The sequence below is a fragment of the Pelobates fuscus genome, chromosome 9 (assembly GCF_036172605.1).
Source record: "Pelobates fuscus isolate aPelFus1 chromosome 9, aPelFus1.pri, whole genome shotgun sequence".
Classification (NCBI taxonomy): domain Eukaryota; kingdom Metazoa; phylum Chordata; class Amphibia; order Anura; family Pelobatidae; genus Pelobates; species Pelobates fuscus.
In genome coordinates, this window is record NC_086325.1 from 155,726,685 (window position 1) to 155,747,295 (window position 20,611).

The following is a 20,611-nucleotide window of genomic DNA, read 5'->3' on the forward strand; positions in this document are numbered from 1 at the left end:
GATTGATTGGTTGTTCTGTAAAACCCTGTGGGCTGTACTGTGGTTGTGGATTGGGAATAAAATAGACCATGTGCCAGGACAGTCAGATTCTGCTTGACCCTCAAAACGAAGTGTCATCTCGTTATTGGGGGAATTTGATTGTATGTTGACTGCAAGGAGTGTAAACCTTTCGTATGGTTTTTCCTGTTCAGCTGTTTCCAGGTTGTGTAGTTTGCAGTTTGGGAGATTGGTGTTTACAGTAGCTGCCTGTGTATCTGGAAAGGGGGATATCGCCTAAACGGTTTAACCTCTTGTGTGCAAAACGGTCCGTTACAGTCACCTACAGGCCCTGTCCCATTCAAAGGGGACTCTAAGCCTTTGAAGTGTTTCAAATTTCATTCTGCAGAAAAGCAATATTGTCAGGTGCAGGGTTTAAACTACAGGGACACGGCACCCAGACCACTTCAGTGAGAGAATGTAGTCTTGGTGCCAAGAAAGTCCCTTTAACTATAACTCCTCTGGGTGACCAGGCATAAGGGAAGAATAAGGTCTATATTCTCACAGCTATCTGCCAATGACATCGAACTGAGAAATGGGATAAAGACACGTAATGAAACAACCGGCAAAGTAGCCCAGTATGTTTTGAGAGTTGTCCTTTAACCTGGCAACAATGTCCCTGTGTTAAGGACAATTAAAATAACCAGGGAAATGAGTTAAGAGCCCTTTGTATAAGAGGCTCATTTATCCCTTCGGCTTACTAAGAAGGGATGTTCTCTTCAGTTTTGTAGAAGAGGTATTGTAAGAAGATTCTTAAAAACGGCCTCCACAAGCTACCCTTTACTATGCTAAAACTTGTCTTTAAGAGGTTACAATGTAATCTCCCTGCTGAAGGCTAAACAATTTGTAATCTCCCAATTGAATAGCAGTCACCTGGGTCACTGAAACTCATCTAAGACTGAGAATGAAGCCTGATGCTACCATAGAGTTTTTAAAAGCCAAGAGGTAGATATGGACTCAGGTTTTTATTTTATTTATTCTTAAATGTGATTGCCTAGTAAGTTTTAATTTAAAAAACAAAACCAGAACTAGCGGTTTAATTACACAAGATTAGACAGCTTTACTCCCAATTATTTTTGGGGGGCTGCCTGCATCCCATAGTGGGGCACAGAGCTGGGATCTGAAGGCAGAGCAGCAGACACCTGCACCAGATTAAGTAATTATATTATTTTAAACAGCAAAGAGTTTACAAAAGGGAACCTATAGTCTACAGGAGAGAAAATAAGAAAATGAAAAAAAATAAAATAAACACTGTCAGGTGTGTAGGTTCCCCTCAATGCTGGAACTTTAAAGACACACAACACTAATCACTGAAGATTTGAATTATTTAGCCACAAATTACTGAAATCACCTGTACTGGTCCACCACCAAGATCTGCATCCAGCTGGGCACTCAGGAACGCGGAAGCTGTGATCTCGTCCACGCTGGACTCACCTCCCTGCCTGAAGATTTAAAAAAAAACAAAAAAAAACAAAAAAAAAAACTAAATGCGCAGAACATTGATTGCAAGTTGGTACTCAAAGCAGGGTGTGTCAGCCTAACAATATTAGCCATTGATTGCCTGTTCTAGAGAATGATGGCTGTCCCAGGGCAACAGGTGTTGTGGGTTATGTTTCCCATTAGGTCAGGCTTCTAGTCAATCCCAGAGTAGATTTAAAAGTAATCACTTGCACCTTTCTCCTAGTTACAGTAGCGGGGCAACCCTTAAATATATTTATTGCAGATTGCGTTATAGACATGGCTATACACACCAAAACCTGTTTTTTGGCAATTTGTGTACCACAGTAGCGCCATCTACTGGCAATAGAGCAGGAATTCAGCCCAACAATTCTTTACCATCACCACCCCTATTGCAATACACAAGTGACAAATACAAAAATTTGAGTTGGGGAGTGGGTGGTGTTTTGGACATTGATCAAGTCTGCTGGATTGCAATATCAGACATTTGCGTTAGATCGCCGCCAGATGTTAAACCCAACAAAATAAAAATTAATTTAGGCCCATTACTTTTTGGAAGTTGAAAGGAATATCTACAAGGAGTCTGGTCTTGGTACATGTTGGGAGTTCTAACTGCGGTAAATTGCCATTAGTCTTAGATCTCCAGTTATATAGATCTGCGGGTTTAAGCAGGTCTTGCACCCCAACACAGATTTTACACAGATCAATCTGCTCCAAATGTGCCTTGCATCTATACCTGCATGATGCAGTAATTGTTTCTAAAAGCATAATGGTCAATAAAGATTGAGGTAAAAAAAAAAAAAAAAAAAAAAAAAAAGCTACTATGTAGACATCCATCAATAAACGTTGCCACTAGGGGGAGCCCTAGCACCATTTGTCAGAACATAGCACCCACTAAAATCTATCTTTGGAAGGGGAAACAGATACAGGCCTTGTGGACATTAAATGAAGATCATCAATACAACAGTGAAAGGCTTTATTGCACAGCTATTTAAACCTTTTCCAGTTAGGATGTCTACATAGCACCCATATTTGGGAGGGGGTGGGCAGCCCCCTCAATCCAAATTCTACAGCAGCTGTGCCCACGTGCAATATTGTGATGGATAAGATAGTTAAGCCAACATTATACATTAGAGACTCCTTCCTTTCCTCCCTTCCCACCCCCCTGACACTTTCTGTAATGCGCCAGAATAAATCTGCCCGTTTATTCTTGTTTTACCAAAATGCCACCCCCCTTACAAACAAAAACACACCACTGCACCTAGACAGACACCTTAACTTTGATTTTTTTCTACATAATGAGAGCACAATTCAATCTCCACAATAAATGAAAATAAAATACCATGATCTCAGTTCAATAATAAAAGATCGGTGATAGATCGCTCATGCTCGTACCTTGCCCTACTGATCATTCACATAAGGAATACTCAGCAAGTCAAGGTAGATCACTTCCTCTCAAGAGGCGAATGAAAGTTATAAAAATGCGTCTATTTACCAGGTGTAAATAATCTGTCCTTGTCGCCCACTGGAGTTGTAGTGGTATAGAATTATGTAACTGTCTCCTCCGTAGAATTGGCCGTAATTGGATTCGTTTACCGGCACTTTCTCAGATGCTTCTATGCGCCAGATCTAACGAGGGAAATCGGAAAATACTTTTAAATAAAACAATTTGTACAAATCCCACAAACAGAACCAATGCATTTTACACAACATTCAGAAGATTTGCACAAGGATACCCCAAAGTAATCTGGAAACGTACAATAGATGCATTAGGTAGATACAATTAACTAAGTTCAGAAAGGCAAAGACTCACCAACGATTTAAGCAAATTAAACTGGAAAAACAGTTTAGTTAATAACCATGAGTGTTATCAGAAAGCAACAGGTTCCCCAGAACAAGAATACATGAGATACGACACATACAGATAAAATAAACTCAGTTAAGTAAAAAAAAAAAAATGAACATTACTAGAGCAGAACAAGCCATACTTAAATATTGAAAATTAAAATGCTGCATTTAGGGAGTCTCACTAAACGCAGATGTGACCTCAATGGAGACTATAGTCATCAAAACAACTTTAGCTTAATGAAGCAGTTTTGGTGTATAGAACATGCCCCTGCAGCCTCACTGCTCAATCCTCTGCTATTTAGGAGTTAAATCCCTTTGTTTATGAACCCTAGTCACACCTTCCTGCATGTGACTTGCACAGCCTTCCATAAACACTTCCTGTAAAGAGAGCCCTATTTAGGCTTTTATTGCAAGTTCTGTTTAATTAAGATTTTCTTATCCCCTGCTATGTTAATAGCTTGCTAGATCCTGCAAGAGCCTCCTGTATGTGATTACAGTTCAATAGATTAAATGGTTTGAGGTCAATTACATCTGATTGAAAGTGAAACCATTTTTTTCCCCATGCAGGCTGTGTCAGAGTCAGGGGGAGGTGTGGCAAGGGCTGCATAAACAGAAACAAAGTGATTTAACTCCTAAATGACAGTGAAACCAGAGAAGCGAGATCTATACACCAAACTGCTTCATTTAGCTAAAGTTGTTTAAGTGACTATAGTGTTCCTTTAAGAATTTAAAGTAAACTTAGCCTAACATGAGATGTTTTACAGGTTCGCTGTGCTTTCAGTTTAGCTACGCTGACCTCAAATCTCGGTTATTCACCAATGTGAGTCACGATTTGACGATCATTCCAACAGATGCCACAAGTGGTCCCTTGTAGCCCAAAATAGTAACAGAACTTTGCTTGGCAGGCAGTTCCCAGAATGATCATCTCACAATAAAAATGAAGGGACTATTTTGTAACATTGGATTCATTCTACATTCTTTGTAAAAAATAACTGCAAGACAAAGTCGCCCCAACAGGAGACACAAGAGTCAATACAATGGACCTCTCAATAGAGATATTCCCTTTAGACTCCGCTCCAATGAAAGGAAGAGCTGGTTTGGGCACAACTTACCTCTTTCTTGCCTGTGCCATTATCCACCATACCGTGTTGAGCTGCCATTGCTGGGGAGTCGTGGAGAGTGCTGACATCAAATGGCACATCATCAATTTTGGCGATGTGGTTGGGAACATAGGCAATACCCATCCCTTCGGTTTGGTCCTTATCGCGCCAGTTCTTGAAGAACTGTTTGAACAGTGGGGTCTCACCACCATCGGGCAGAATTTGGACCTGGAAGAGACAGAAAAGCAAAGCAATTTAAACTGAATTTTCTTTGTCAACATTGGAAGATGCTGTAGATCTAGCGTTTAGTGAACTAGTGGTTAAACCAAGACCTTTTTTTGCTCATACCTGTGTTTGTTTTGGGTAGCCCATTTTGGAGATGAATTCTGTGGCAGTTTTCAAAGCAGCCTTTCGTTCCTCCAAGTTGGCATTCTTTCCTGGAAGAGAACAGTAGTTTAGCAAAGTTACCAGCCAGATTAGTTTATATTCAGTTCAACAAGGGTGAGGGAGGAGCTTGAAGTGTCAAGAGAAGAGTGAATTTCTATTAGTCTCGTTACATATCTGACCCATGTCCCAGGTATTCAGCAACCTAGGACTGTCTGAGAGTCCATTATCCAACATAATCCCATGGGGATACCAAGAGGTCAAGTACATCACTAAACCTGATTACAGAGGTCTATCAAAGCTGTGCATGCGCACTGATCTGGCAATCTCAGTAACTGAAATAGAAACAAGTGAGTGGAATCTAGTGATTAAGATGGTTAAGCCATCATTTTAAAAATGATTTTACTTCTGATTAGATTAAAGATTACTAGAGTCATACAGACCACATCTCAATTAAGTTTTTTTCCCATTGCAAGGTAAGACACTAATGGTTTTCTTCCCAAAAAAAATTAGAAGAGCTTCTACTGCATTGTCCGAGTAAGACGGTCACGTGAAGTTGCAACTCACGGGAAAGTCCTGAATAAAATGGTTTATGAGAACTATTGGTGTGAGCAGGGCACGCAGTGTACATGCGCATTATGTGCACAGTGCTCCTGTATAAGCCTTGGAATGGCCAGCAGCGAATTAAGACTCCTCCACAATGCCGTTGCACAAGGCAGACATGAGCTGAGCAAAGTGTGCCCTGCATCCAATTGGTGACACCAAGCGTTCAAAATGCAAACTTGTACAACCGCCAGAGTGACACATTAAGTCTGTCCAGAGCAACCAAATATTGTAAACATAAATTTAAAGTTTTTTTTATTTTTGGCAGAAGTATTTTTTTTTAATCCACACCGATTACATAGCTTATCTTTACCCATTAGAAAATGCTTTCGGTGTAGTAACATTACGTCTCTAAACCCATTGTTTGAACTATATGTAAATATTGTTGCATTTAGTTAGCCGTTTATAGCCCCCCTCACCCCTCTTTAAATAAAAGAGGGAAAAAAAAACAAGAAAAAAAAACCCTACCTTACCCACACGAGTCAGTGGAGTTTGTAAACTCTCAAGTGTTTTAGCCAGTCCATGGTTTGGCAATAATTACTTTGAGATGAGTAAATTCATAGTTAGAAATCCTCCCGCAATGATCTAGATCAGGGGTTCTCAACCCAGTCCTCAGGACCCCCTACCAGTCCAGGGATTACCTGGGTGTGTCGAAGGGGTTTAGAAAAAAAAAAACAAAAAAAAAAACCCCACCTTAGAGTCGAAGCAGAGGGATAGGCACGGACCACAGAATTCACGTTATTTGGTACTAACCTTTCCATACAAATATCTTTCCATCTGAGCCATGATCCAAGACAAAACAGTCATCGGAGTTCAGGGCGGACTGGGTGAATGGATTTTCGTCAGCCACCAGAGACACGGACATGGGACCAGATCCATTTGAAACCTTTATGAAGGGAAGCGTTAGTTGCACTCAATATTCAAATAAATAAAATAAATCTTACGGTTACATTGTTAGAACATTGAGATTTCAAATAGATAGCATTCCAAACTCTAAAGCAAGGACTGCAGACCAGACAAAAAAAAAAAAAAAAAAGTAAATAACTTACTCAGCACCAGAGGAGAGATCACATTGATTATAAACAGAATTATTCTTCATTCACTATGAATTTAATTACTTGAGATTTCATTGGTGAGCATTTGAATATTAATTCAACAGAATATGGTAAAACATGTCAGTGACTTTCTGACCAAGTCAAGGCAGATTATAAGTCGGGTTTTGGATTTTATCAACTCTGCCACCAGGCTTTATTTGAATCATAGATGGAGTGTATTTTTTGGTTTATGTACATCAGGACTCCCATTAACCATCGGCCCCTCTTTTCAAGAAGCTCCATATTGTTTGTGTGTCTGAGTGTATAACAGAGCTCCACAGCAATAATACTCCCAGTAATGTGTGTGAGTGTATAACAGAGCTCCACAGCAATAACACAGATACATTGTTCTGGTTACATTTTAGTTTCAGAAAGTAAAATCACCCAAAAAGATAATAGAAGTGGCCACAACCCCACTCACGCCTGAAATGACCGTGTCCTTTGTCCATTTGAAGTGTTAGGAGGCAAGCATACATCAGAGCGATCTAATATTTGTAAATTCATTACCCTGTAAAGCTTTGCAAGTTTCCGGTTTGAGGAATCTGCTTTGACGTCATCAGCTGTCCCATCTGGTAAGTCTGGCTTTGGTCCTAGAACCTAGAAGGAAAGAAACCTTAAAATGTTAGTGTATTCTAGTAGAGTTTATTGCACATTTATTAATCTTCTGTAGCTACATGGTCACTGACAGACAATTAGGGAATATGTTAAAAAGAACCTGTACTTCTAAAGTAAAACACAGTGTACTGTTCGATCTGATTGAAAAGGAAACATTTTTCATGCAGGCTGTGCAAGTCACAGCCATGGGGGTGTGGCTAGGGCTGCATAAACCAAAACAAATGGCAGAGAATGTATCAGTAAGAGTACAGATTGTAGAAATTTGGAAGAGCAGGTGTCCAGTGAGGAACATGTGAGCATCTTCCATTTTAGGTTTCTTACAGACACCTTGACCTAACTTGACGTGCGTCTAATATGCAGTTAGACAGGTTCTGTGGCTCTGCAGTCTATTTCTCCATTGCAAAACACAAACAAAAATGATGTAAGGTTTATACTCTAACTACACTGCAGGTAACTGAAAACTGTATGTGACATTTAGTGATCAAATTACATCATGATGACCAAAAAAAAAAAAGGAGCCAAAGTAGCCAGTTTGCTCAAGTCTCCAGTTTGACAGAATTTTTGTGAACTAAAAACTGAGCCAAACAAGGATTATACATTTGTGACCACAGCAAATATTAACACTTAATATAAAAAAAAAAGTCACCTCAATCATTTTCTCACGTTCCATGCCTTCATCCATGACATACACCTTGGCGCGCCCATGTCTCTCATTGTCCCGAATATCTTTGGCAATACTTGTGGCTTTCAGCTTCTCAAAGCGGTTTGCATTTGACCCGCACCATTGGAAGATATCCTGTAATGAAGGATAGTTCCAGGTTTAGACAATTTTGTTACCAATTTATACAGAATGCAGTTCTCATTTCTGGAGAGGTAGCAGTGATCCACATATCCTAGTAAGCAGTTGCCATTTATTATGTGTTAATATATTCATTACTTGCCCTGACTACATGATTCAGATTTCTGAAGTCTGGTTATTTTTGGTATAAAAAAAAATAATATTCACCATTGGACCTCTTTCTGAGAGTAATTGGAATGATAAAGGATCAAACTTACATCACCGAGATCGAGAATGAAGCAATCTCCTGTGTTAAAGCTCTCCCAGCCAACAGGAACCTCAGTGGCTCGGGCCAGACGTCGACCTTTGACCTGTAGGAGGCGCTTGATGTCCACATTATTAGGAACTACATGTGTAAAGCCTGAAGCCACGCCACCAGTCTAAAACAAAAAGAACAAACAGCATTAGAGAGGCATTACTACAACATACTCTGAATGGTCTCATGGGGCAGACTCCTGGTCTTCAGATCATGTTTGTGGGGCCAGACATTTTCCTTTTAGACAATGCCTGATACCTTGTATTTGATTCCAGATTTGAAGTATCCCAGGAAAGTATTGGATTCAAACCCCTGAACTTCCCGATTCTGGATTGGCTGTCCTCCGAGGTGATCGTCCATTTGGACAGTGAAGATGGCTGCCGCCCCGCTTTCATCTTGGGTTGTCTCATTACCTGGAGAAGGCAATCAAGTTTCATGTAAATTTATATAAACATAAATAAAACCATACACATACCACAAACAGTTCTGGCACCCAAAGCTTAACATATTTGAAGCCATTAAGATAATGCAGGAGGCTGGTGTCAGCTTTAAACATGAATTCCTGTGTTCTCCCTAGAAAGATGCAGGACAGACTCACTCAGAGCTCCATTCATTCCTCCTGCAGTGTCTTCTAGGAGACTGGATTATTCTCAGAAAAGAATTGGGGACGAGAGGAGATGCATATGCCCTTATTCCATTCCAGTATTGAGGCAAAGTTCTCCCTCCAGGGAGAACAGCCACTAGAGGCACTAATACACTACCATTCTATAGAACAGCAGGTTTTAGGGGAATTATTTGTCAACAAACACCATACCAGAGGCACAGGTAAGGTACACAAACTTCCTTGTGTCCCATCACTTTGTGCTTACCATATGGTGTCTAAATGAAGAAAAAATGCACATGGGAGAATAATCCTCTTGAAACAAATTATTACACTGGAACAAGACCAGGATGGATCGTGGCAAGATATGAAGGGCAGGCACATTTAATGCCATTATTACACTAGAGATTTATTTATTTAATTTTTTTTATTTTTTGGAAGGCTGGGCACAGAACAGGGATGGAAGCACTTACCCAGCCAGAAGTGGAGGTCATACTGAAGGTTGCCAGATTTGGTTTTCACTGTATTTAGGACCAAATAAGAATCACCCGTGAAGAAAGAGCCATACTGATTCTGTGGAACAGCCACTAGATCAAATTTCTCCACCCTCCAGATCTGGAGCCCTGGAGCCTTTCCGGCCTTCTCAAACTCTGGGTGATCAACCACCATTTCGGAAGGCTGAATGGGAGATACATTTATGAGAAGGGAAAAAACAAAAACAGCATGTCTCACCCACCCCCAATTCCACAAAACTGTTCATCTACCCCCTTGCTTTTTTTCCCTAAAACACGAAGGGCTATTGTGAATTCAAATGGAATTTCAAGACTAAAGTAGCCAAACTGGAAAGATTTTTTTAAAGTCAGCTATGCATCCAAATTGACTTCTTTGGCCTTAAATGTGAAAGAAACTTTGAATTCCCTGAACACTAATAACCTCGAGTGCATTTAGATGTAATCCCACCATGGTGCACAATGCAGAATATCTATAAAAATGTTGATTTGGCTCTGTAGGTGTTAAATATGTAGCATCTCCCATAGCAATACATTACTGGATGCATTGGGTCTATAGAAGGTAGAGAGATTTAAAGATTTGTGTGATGTTCAGGCTAGTTGCAGCCAGTGAGCAGCTGCAGTAACAAGAATCCCCAGACATTTGTGAGCCGCAGTCTGCTGCTTACACAGCTGAAACCATTGTACGCCCAACAAAAGCAGATAATCTCACATCTACCATGACATGGGGTAGGCCCCAAACACCAGAAAATAAGACCAATGTTTGTAAAGTAAAAGCCAGGATTTGCTCCATTTAACTGGACACAAAGCTAAAAATCAGTTCTACCGCTTAGTTTCTTATTCTGGAAAAAAAAAAAAAAAACCACTAAGTAGAATGGCATGTTTCTTTTATTTAGAACCCCACAATTCAGTCATCTCCCAGTTCTCATCCTCTTAGGCTACAGACAAAACCAGAGCAGCTTTTTGTGCTGCAAGTACAGGGTTTGAGGACCACCAAGATGACACGTGATTAGCCAGCATCACCCACACTTCTCTGAAACAACTAGCTGATTAGAAAAGGCACTCGTCTAACATTACAATATGTTACGAGGGATGGAAAGAACCATGGAGTCAGCAGTACAGGCAGCCACCCTTTCTGTATTTAGACCTTTCCTTTCTATATAAAAAGAAAGCCACGGTATCTGCTGTGGCAGACGTTTCCTGTTGCTGAGTTTGCCATAGTCCTTGATGCAGCTATACAGTTTGCTGGAACGGATTCAATATAGCAGAGTTTAACATTTAAAGAGTCTCCCTGCGTCAGAATAGTATAAGAGTATATGCACCAGTCACAGAATGCTCGTGTCTAGTGAGACTGGAGATCTCCCATTGCTTGAGAATGAGTCATGCAAAAAAAAAAAGCCATAATAACCACCTTCAGGAAAACAGGAAAAACTAAATTAAAGACATCGACATAAGCAACATAGAAATCCTGGGAGGGTGTACATGTAGTAGAAATCGGTGATTTTATAGCCCTAGGAAACAGACAATTTAACAACGTGACCATTAATTAAAAATGTAAAGAAAAATAAGATCCTTTTAAAACAGAGCTGACGTCTGCATAAGTCAAATGATGCTGTAATATACAAGGTCTCACTTAAAGGCTATATTTGATACATGCCATAGTATTAAATCACACTGATTGCCACATTCTGCTGCTATGTTCACCATTGCCAGTAGAGGGCGTCCCTCAAACTTAATATTCTGGATTTGTACACAGCCATAAATATGTAGTTATATTTAGACTGACTGCACTCTGAAGAGTGCCCTGATGGCCTTAGTAATGAAGTTTCTGGGTTTGGTAAATGAACACGACTCTGGGAGTTTGGTTCTGCCTACACCCCATACAGAAAAGTGAGGAGTTTTGGTTCTTGACCCCTTTACACAGGGATACTGTTAAGTGTTTCTCCCCTGGCGGGCTGGTCTTGCCACAGCCACCAGCCTCACAGGTGGAGATCAGTCCAGACTGGAGGCTAGTGTGCATGCACATCCAAGTTTCCTCATAGTTAGCGTATCTATGGTGAGCATTCAGAGTCTCCATGCAGGGAGTGGAAACACTGAGCATCAGTCGTGCAATCTGCAAAAAGAGATCAGGGTGCCCCTCTAATGACTTTCAACTACGGCGTTAGGTGGCAGTTTAACATTGCCTTTTCTCAGATACTGTCCCTGCAGCCTCATTAGTGCAAGAGCTGCCCTTTCTACGACACAGAACCACTACATTTAGAGGTAGCATTTCTGGTGCCTATAGTCTGAGACCTGACTTACAGAGGCCAGCTGTCCAGGCCAATAAAATGATCCACTGAAAACCACAGGAGCCCCTTTGACAAAGGTACAAACCCCAAAAGCAGTGAAACATTCTCATACTGTGTCTAGAGTCAACTGGGTAGGTTTTGGGTACTGATAAGTCTTTTATCAAGCCAGAAGTACAGCACCCATAGAGACTGAGCCATAACAGTAAGCTGTGGTGGTTATAGTGCTTGGAGTGTCCCTTTGATGGCATATTGTGATGTTAAGTGTCAAGTGGAAGCCATCGTAAGTGTCACTCCCATATAATTACATAATGGAACCATCGCAGTGTCAACTCCCTAGATGAAGCCCCAGGCAATCTCCAATTGTTATAGAAAGATGTTGCCATAGAAGTGGCTGTTCAGAAATAGATCAGTGGCCTCCACGGAAAATAAAGTTAAACTGAAAGAAAACAGCTGTCCCAGCATGAATAAAGCCCCTTCGGCTGCAGAAAACAAAATAAAAGCCACAATAAAAAAACCAAACATTCCTGTAACAGGAATTACTCCAACAAAATACCCATTAATAGAAATCTGAATTAGCCTGAGGACAGACTGTATGTTGTGTAAGACAAGGAAGGGGGGGGGGGAAGGAAGTGATAAAATCAATATCTAGCACACAGTCTACATGTACATCGCTCAATATTTACCGTTTGACTTCTGCCAATCTAAATGGAGTCCCTCTAACATGTGTGGCATGTACAGCGTTACAAGTTGGAATAATTAAAAAAAACTAAACAAAAAAAACCTTGCAAGAGCCATTTTAAAATATGCCTACTGGGCATTATTCACTAGGTACCCCCTTATAATCCTGCAAATTAAAGAAAATAAAAAGTAAATCCCAGTGAGGCGAGGAGGTAGCGTTAGACCAAGGCTGCGAAGCAAGGGAGCAACTCATCCAGCCAGTTACCAGCAAACTGATGACAATAGGCAGCATGGACCTGGGGTCCAAGTCATGGGCTAGTTACCACGGGTGTAACCAGCCCATGGCAGAACAGTGCAGATTTCTCTGTACTTGCAGTGTTTTACACAGAACTGCTGCACATACAGACCACCACGACCACTTCTTAAATATAACTCACTGACATTCTAGAACAGGGATAGGCAACCTTCGGCACTCCAGATGTTGTGGACTACATCCCCCATAATGCTCTTACACCCATAATTCTGGCAAAGCATCATGGGAGGTGTAATTCAAAACATCTGGAGTGCCGAAGGTTGCCTACGCCTGTTCTAGAAATATCTGTCAGCCCACAATCAGAATGGAATTTTAAAAAGGAGTAACGGTTCCTCGTGGGGTGTTTGCATTGTTGACCAACCCCCAACCATGAGAGGACATGTCCATCCCTATGGTGGAACCAGTGAGAGGGGATGTGGGTAAAGTCTTCATACAACCATTTACTTTGAATCCTCACATTAACGTAGTGCTTCCTGGGCCTTTCCAGGTATAAAGTGTAATCCTGTTTTTTGTTTTTTTTTAATATACATGAATGAAAATTAGCTATAATTACAATATTTGGATTTTGTCACAAGTGGAAGATCAAAGATTGACTCACTGTATTCCTGTGGCCAACTTCAGGACTGGTTCTGAAAATCAGATACTTTCACAGTCTGCACACCATGGAGTATGCCTTGTGCTGATCACAGGGACTTTCAATAAACAGCAAGCCGATCACAAAAATTGGGGGATGGAGAGGGTGAATACAAATACAGATCGCTACAAGAGGAACACTTGTAATTTTATCAATTAACTCCACAATCCTGTTTTCATATCAATTATGGCTTCTCATGCAATATCTCATAATTATACAATTTCTTCATGGTTTGGGTAATCACAAGGTAAAAAAGGTATTACGTTCCACCTACCTCCTGCTTTATTAAAAAAAAAAAAAAAAAAAGCGCATCTCGCAGAGCAGCAATGTATCGCCTTTTACAACCAATGACAGTCTAGGGAATTATGAGCATGCTCTTCTAAGTACAGAGAGTCATTGAACGGCTGGACTGTATAGAACTGTGCAGGACAGTGATATTCCATATCACCATAAGGTTTTGCAAACAATTAAAATGGATCGTCAAAGAAGGGGGTTAAAAAAATTATTTTTTATTTTTATTTTTTTTAAACCCACCTTTCCCCCGCAGTAACATTAGTGATGCATCTAGAATAAATAGGTGTGCTAAAATCCATATTAATAAACACACCTATTGATCCAAACATGACAAGCAAGGCAAGGCAGAGAAGCCACCTTGAGCACACATTATGGCCCAAGCCAAGTAAATATAACCTAAAAACAGAAACATCACAAGATATAAGAATACAGTATAACGCTGGATCCCATGTAACTTCAGAGAATTTGCAACATGGTTTGACCAAGTTTTGGGAAGGTGCCTTGGCACTATAAGCACAACATGATTATGGTGCCTTAGGCGTTCATTAACTAGAAATTGGCAAAAAGCAATTTAGTGAATAAACACCTTGTAGCGGAATGCAGTGAGCCTGTCCTGCAAAATGCCTGTGTGACTGTGTTCGTATATGTTTTCCCTATGTTGAAATTGCTATTCGTTTGTGTATTATGTGAATTGTATGGTATTCGGTAGTTTCCATCCGTACTATATACTTATGGAAACTACCGAACGGAGGGACCACCCCAGAGAGAAGTGTGCCAGCTATTAAAGTTCACATTCTTTCCAACCGCAAGTTAACCGGCTCATTAACATTGTATCTGGGTGGCCGCCATTCGGCATGCGTACACGTGGCGGCGGCCATCTTACGCATGAAAATCCCAGCGGTGTTTGGTCGTCGAGTGCCTGGAACTCAAATCGGACACTCAAACAACCAAACACCGCTGAGACCTCCAGAGCTCCGTAACTGCCGAACGGAGAAACATAACGAATCCCCATTCGGTAGTAATAAAGTACCGAATGAGGGAATCACTATCTAGGTGAATGTAAATGTGGATGGCAATTATAAATGTCTGTTTTAACTGCCGAACGGAGACCGACCGCAGGGCCCATTCTCATGGAACCCTTTTCGGATACCAACTCGTGTGCGGTCGGTCAAACTTCACCTGCCTGTAACTACCGAACCCCTGGTCCGATCTGGGTGAATTTTGGATATTATATTCACCCAGATCAGGGCTACCTAGCGGTACCCTGATATTAAGGATATGTGATGGTTTAGGGGTACATCCAAGTTTGGGGTAAAGTACTGCACAACCTAAGGGGATTATGACTCACTCTGAGGGGAGGAGATGTGTGGGAGGTAACAAGAATGGTATTGGTTACTGTCATAATTACTGTAGTCCCCTCCCTTGCATGGGAGCAGGCTTTATAAGAAACCTTGGAATAAACGATTGTCAGTTCTACTCCTGAAACTGTGTGTCGTCCAGTTATTGGGAGTGCTGTGGGGATTTCGCTGTACCTTTTTACCTGCTGGAAACTCTGCTGTGGATTTACTAATGACTTGTTCCTGAGCCTTCCTTGGATCTAAAGTGGAGAATAGCTGCGAGAAATCAGCTCTCCGCTACACACCTTTTGCGTTTTATTTCCTTGCAGTAAAGATGCAAACGTTACACCCTGTTCTAGAGGAATTATATCTAAAATGGCAAGCTTCAGGCTAAGGCACTAGAGCAGATTGAGAATTTTTCAAGATACTACTTTGGCCTAAAATTTGCCATTTATATTTAACACTACCTGAAAGAAGATTTGTTTTATACACATCCATGGTTATCCATTAACTGCGCCCTGGAAATTAGCCATTAAATATTCTCCAGGTCAGTTATATCTCCAGCTCAGCTACTGGGTCTTACACTCACAGCTCCCTGGCGAATTGCAGACAGTGCTCTGTTTATTGAATAACCCTGATCCAGATTTACTACCCATGCCTGGCAGGAGGGTGGGGGGGGGGGAGGAGATCAGAAACCGGGATGTCCGTCACTGGTCAATGGCATTGCTACACGCCTCAATGCTGGCACAAGTGTGAGAATGGTGTTGGGAACCCACCTTTCAAAGCACCAAATGCAGGTAAATGCCTACCTGGTAAGGATTTTTCCCCACAAGAGGTTTCCTGCAGGGGATAAAGGGCCATGTGAAAGCCAAATAAAAGATAACACCAAGAACAGGCAGAAACATCACTGCTTGTCCTTAGTCCGCACTCATTTCCCCCCACCACCCCCAAAAATAAATATATAAAAATAAAGTTCCATACACACTTTCTTCAACATGATATATTGTTAGAACAGTTTTAGCATCTCCAAGTCTAACAAATTGACAAAGAAAAAAAAATTATATATATTTTAAGAAAAGCCACACTTGTTCCAGCGATGACTCACTTTCCCCAGCATAGCTTGCTAACAAAACCACAAAAGGTTTTCATGTTTAGCCTCAATTTATAGTAACCATATGCCACATATCAAAATACTTTGCACGCTGCCAACAATTCAAAAACATTCACAGTGAACTGGTTACTGTAGCAGCATAGACTTCCTAAATGCTGTGAGAAGCCCCTTACACTGGGGAAAGTACTAAAACCCTTGCAGAATTAAAAGGTTCTGCCAAGCACCATGACCACTTCACTGGTTGTATGGGCAGCGTCACTACGAAACTCTGCAAAGAGTTTAACCCCTCTGCGGCCAGAACTGTAACCCCTCCTCTGGCAGCATTACCAGTGTATCATAATTCATCCCCGGGACAAAGTGTTCCAGGTGACCAATGTGAATGCTGTGTTAATTGGTCACCTGCCATCACATGCTGGTGATAAGCGTCCAACCACAAGGAGAACATTTCCTTTGCGCTGTAATATAGGCAAGTTTTATTGTATTTTACTTTGGATGGGGCAGACCATAGAAACATAGAATGTGACGGCAGATAAGAACCATTTGGCCCATCTAGTCTGCCCAATTTTCTAAATACTTTCATTAGTCCCTGGCCTTATCTTATAGTTAGGATAGCCTTATGCCTATCCCACGCATGCTTAAAGGACCACTCTAGTGCCAGGAAAACATACTCATTTTCCTGGCACTAGAGTACCCTGAGGGTGCCCCCACCCTCAGGGACCCCCTCCTGCCAGGCTCTGGAGAGAGGAAGGGGTTAAACTTACCTCTTTTTCCAGCGCCGGGCGGGGAGCTTTCCTCCTCCTCTCCATCTTGATCGCGACGTCATCGGCTGAATGCGCATGCTCGCATTCAGCCGGTCGCATAGGAAAGCATTCATAATGCTTTCCTATGGACGCTTGCGTGCTCTCACTGTGATTTTCACAGTGCGAAGCACGCAAGCGCCTCTAGCGGCTGTCAGTGAGACAGCCACTAGAGGATTTGGAGGCTGGATTAACCCTCATTATAAACATAGCAGTTTCTCTGAAACTGCTATGTTTATAAAAAAAAAAAAAAAGGGGTTAATCCTAGAGGTACCTGGCACCCAGACCACTTCATTAAGCTGAAGTCTTCTGGGTGCCTAGAGTGGTCCTTTAAACTCACTCCCTGTGTTAACCTCTACCACTTCAGCTGGAAGGCTATTCCTTGCATCCACTACCCTCTCAGTAAATTAATACTTCCTGATATTTTTAAACATTTGCCAAGACTGTCTTCTTGTTGTGGTAGTTTTTGTTCTTTTAAATAGAGTTTCCTTTACAGTGGTGATTCCCTTTATGTCCCTATATTCCCTTTATTTGAAAAAAGACCAGCGCAGTTTTTGGTTGGAGTAGCCCTTGAGTTTTTTCGCACACTCCACATGTGCAATATGGACAAGGTTAACGTCCAAGGGAATTCTAGCAGAGACATGCACCCCATGAAACAGAGCCCCCCCCCCGAGCAGCAGAAGTGGTCTGATTTGATGAAGACACCCGTCATACAGGACCTACTGGTTAGTTTATTTTTGGACCATGGATCTGTCACTATAGGGCTTTTCCCTGTAGTACTAGGTTTTAAAGAGGATTTCTCCTTTAACTAGAGAAAGATCGAGAGGACGTCACATCTGACCAGAATAGTAACCATTAAGAACAGGGAAGAGTTACTAGCCCCAATGCATTGAGAGGTTTAAAAATAGCAAAACCACATTGTACCTGGAGAATAGATCATGTTAAACAATTTTTTTTAAAGGAAGAGGAAAAAAAAAAAAAAACACAAAAACACGACACTTTAAAGCAGGCTTCCCAGCCCTCAAGATGTTGAACTACAACTCCCATGATTCTATGAAATGAATGGGCTGAGAGTTGTAGTTCAGCAACATCTGGAAGGCTTGAGTTTGGAGAAGCCTGCCAACACTCCAGCACTGCGCAAGACGTAAACAAAAAAATAAAAAATAATTCTGTATTGAGAGATTCAATTTCTCAGCTGAGACACCTGGCAACTGAGGTACACCCTCTTCTAAATGGGAGGACTGTGCAATGTGAACATGCCAACTGCAGACAGAATGAGATTATGTAGGGCAATAACTGCTTGATCCAAGGATAAATCTGACGGCCACTCTGGGGTCAAGAAGGAATTTTTTCCTAGCTTGTTGCAAAATTGGAAGTGCTTCAAACTGGGGTTTTTGCCTTCTTTTGTATCAACAGCAAAAAACAAATGTGAGGAAGGCTGAACTTGATGGATGCATGGAACTATCCTTTACCCAGAGAGTATACACACACTACATCTGGACCGCAAGCTCAGCTTTTTGCAGCTGGTGGCAACTCCTCACAAGGAGACCACAATGGACGACCTGAGAAATTAGCAGACATGGTGAACATTGCCAATCACATGTTCTTCTGTCAACCCCAAAGTCATATTTGCCTTGGAGGGAATTCTGATCCCTTGCTACAGATCGAGTCTTCAACTTCAGACTTAAAATATCACTGCACACAGAGCAGTCACCTCACCATCACGTGAGGCCGAAACCAAACAGAGGATTCTAGAATTGGTTTAACATGACAAAGCAAGGCATTATGGACCCTCGTCTCTCTTCTAGTTGGGAGTGACTTTGTCCTATGTCACAAATCATGGAAAGAAAACAAAATTTACATATAGCAAAGGAAAACACGGTTTGAAATAGCACAGATCACATGAACCGCATACATTAAAGTGAGGTAGAAGGAGCCTGATACAGTTCCCTAATGGTCACTGGAAACCATTTAAAGATGAATGGTATCTTTAGAAAAAAAAAATAAAAAAAATAAATAAAAAAATGCTTCCGGTAGCTTCGCACAATACTTACATCCTCCTGTAGCCACATGTTGCCAAAACATACTTTAATGAATCACTTTCCCCCCACACAAATTTGTAGAGTGATTTGTTATGGCAACAAAACTTTGTTAAGTGTCTTTTTGAAATGCTAAAAAGCACAAAGCAAGAAAGGTGCTATATGGGTGCAGATGACTAAATGTGGAGATATTCTGCACCTTGCATCAGAATAGCAAGCGTTTCTAATCGGGATCAAGTCTCCCCCAGTATTCTTCCAATGCCTCAAAGTGATCATGCAGGAACACATTTTATTAAAAAGAAATAAAAATTAATAAACCCATAAGGAAGAAGCATTCGAACAGCGTTTACATGGGGCTGGCAGGGATCTGTGCTAAGCACAGGACAGTCAGTAATGCCAGAATATATTCTTTTATAGAGAAATTGTTTAACAGGATGCTAAGAGAACAGATTGAGAGACTTTATGCCAGTGTTTGCCAAACCAGTCCAGGATTTAGGGATTACCCAGTGGTGTCTAAAATGCTTTCTCCCCCCTCCTTCTCCTCACACCCCCCCCCCCCCCCCCCCCCCAAACAAAGAATTAAAATAAAAAACCCTTACCCACAACTGGGTTATCCCTAAATCCTGGACTGGAAGGCGTGCCTTGATCTGTGTGCTACAAGATATACAGGCATATGCACCAGATACAAAGTTATATCTGAATGAAATTGGAATAGCAAAGTATAGGCGTAAAATTCGCTATGGTAACATCTTGGCTATTTAACCCTACAATTTGCTCTTTGGATTTCAATTCTTTATAATAATTTGGCGATTATTGAACTTATATTTAGGCATTACTGTCCCATTATGTAAACCTTAACCCATCAGTGAAGCAATTAAAAGAAGGATTCACACACCATTGGTACACAGCAAGCTGTTGTAGATTTCTTGTTCCCCATTTTTAGCAGTTACGCATGCCCGATGGCGAGGAATAGTTCTTGGACGTGCACGTCTGTGCGAGGTGAAAAACGTGATCTTCTGTCACTTTATCTTGGAGACATCCAAGTGCACACCAAGCCCTGGGCGTGATCCCACTAATGCATGCAGCAAAACACAAGGCAGTAGTATCTACAGAATTACAAACTATGCAATGCCAGTCAGAGGTTAATGTGGTTATGATCTTCACAGATTTCGACAGAAATTAGGGTGGATCAATTGGATTCTAGTTTAAACTGTGAATGTTACAGTGCAGCAGGTTAATGTGATCAAAACCATTCACTAGTTTAAAAAAAAAAAAAAAAAAAACTAAATTTCACAATAGAAACCTATAATTTGAGGATTTCGCAGTATAAATGTATAGGCAGCCACGTATGGAAGTAAAGAACCATCTGCTTAGTTTACAAGTCCCCTTATTCTGCAGGACATGATTTCTCTTTCTATAATCTCCCTGTTACCCAGCAAGATAACTTTTAAAGCTTTCATAGTTAAATTGACATGGTCTCTACTTTTGTTAAAAAAAATAAAAATAAACACAATTCCAGATATTAAAGCCCTTTATTCTTATCGGGTGTATTAAAGGACCACTATAGGAACCCAGACCACTTCAGCTTAATGAACGTTTTGATATATGATTTGTGCAGGTGGACCGTGGGCTTGAAAATGGAGTGGTGGCAGTTTAGAAATCATGTCCTGATTTTTCAGCTTTTGCCAGCTCCCACTCTAGCTTTGAACATTTCGCCATTCATTCCTATGGGACCAATTTCGCCACAAAAATGACAATATTTCATGAACCATTCGGCA

At 41.1% G+C, this 20,611-nt stretch overlaps 1 protein-coding gene across 3 annotated transcripts in view; it reads right to left on the reverse strand.

Moving 5' to 3' along the window:
- The window catches only part of GSN (gelsolin), a 39,916-nt gene that overhangs the window by 5,316 nt on the left and 13,989 nt on the right, over positions 1 to 20,611 (reverse strand). For 2 of the 3 annotated variants that reach the window (XM_063432821.1, XM_063432822.1), the window contains exons 2-12: positions 19,729 to 19,905; positions 9,307 to 9,511; positions 8,491 to 8,645; positions 8,195 to 8,356; positions 7,785 to 7,934; positions 7,031 to 7,120; positions 6,183 to 6,315; positions 4,791 to 4,879; positions 4,455 to 4,670; positions 2,990 to 3,123; positions 1,388 to 1,478 (exon numbers count right to left, since the gene is read on the reverse strand). In XM_063432821.1, the coding sequence (XP_063288891.1) occupies positions 1,388 to 1,478; positions 2,990 to 3,123; positions 4,455 to 4,670; positions 4,791 to 4,879; positions 6,183 to 6,315; positions 7,031 to 7,120; positions 7,785 to 7,934; positions 8,195 to 8,356; positions 8,491 to 8,645; positions 9,307 to 9,511; positions 19,729 to 19,770 (1,467 nt within the window). In that variant the 5' untranslated portion in view covers positions 19,771 to 19,905. The remainder of the gene's footprint in view (positions 1 to 1,387; positions 1,479 to 2,989; positions 3,124 to 4,454; positions 4,671 to 4,790; positions 4,880 to 6,182; positions 6,316 to 7,030; positions 7,121 to 7,784; positions 7,935 to 8,194; positions 8,357 to 8,490; positions 8,646 to 9,306; positions 9,512 to 19,728; positions 19,906 to 20,611) is intronic. The other variant, XM_063432823.1, reaches the window with a different exon arrangement.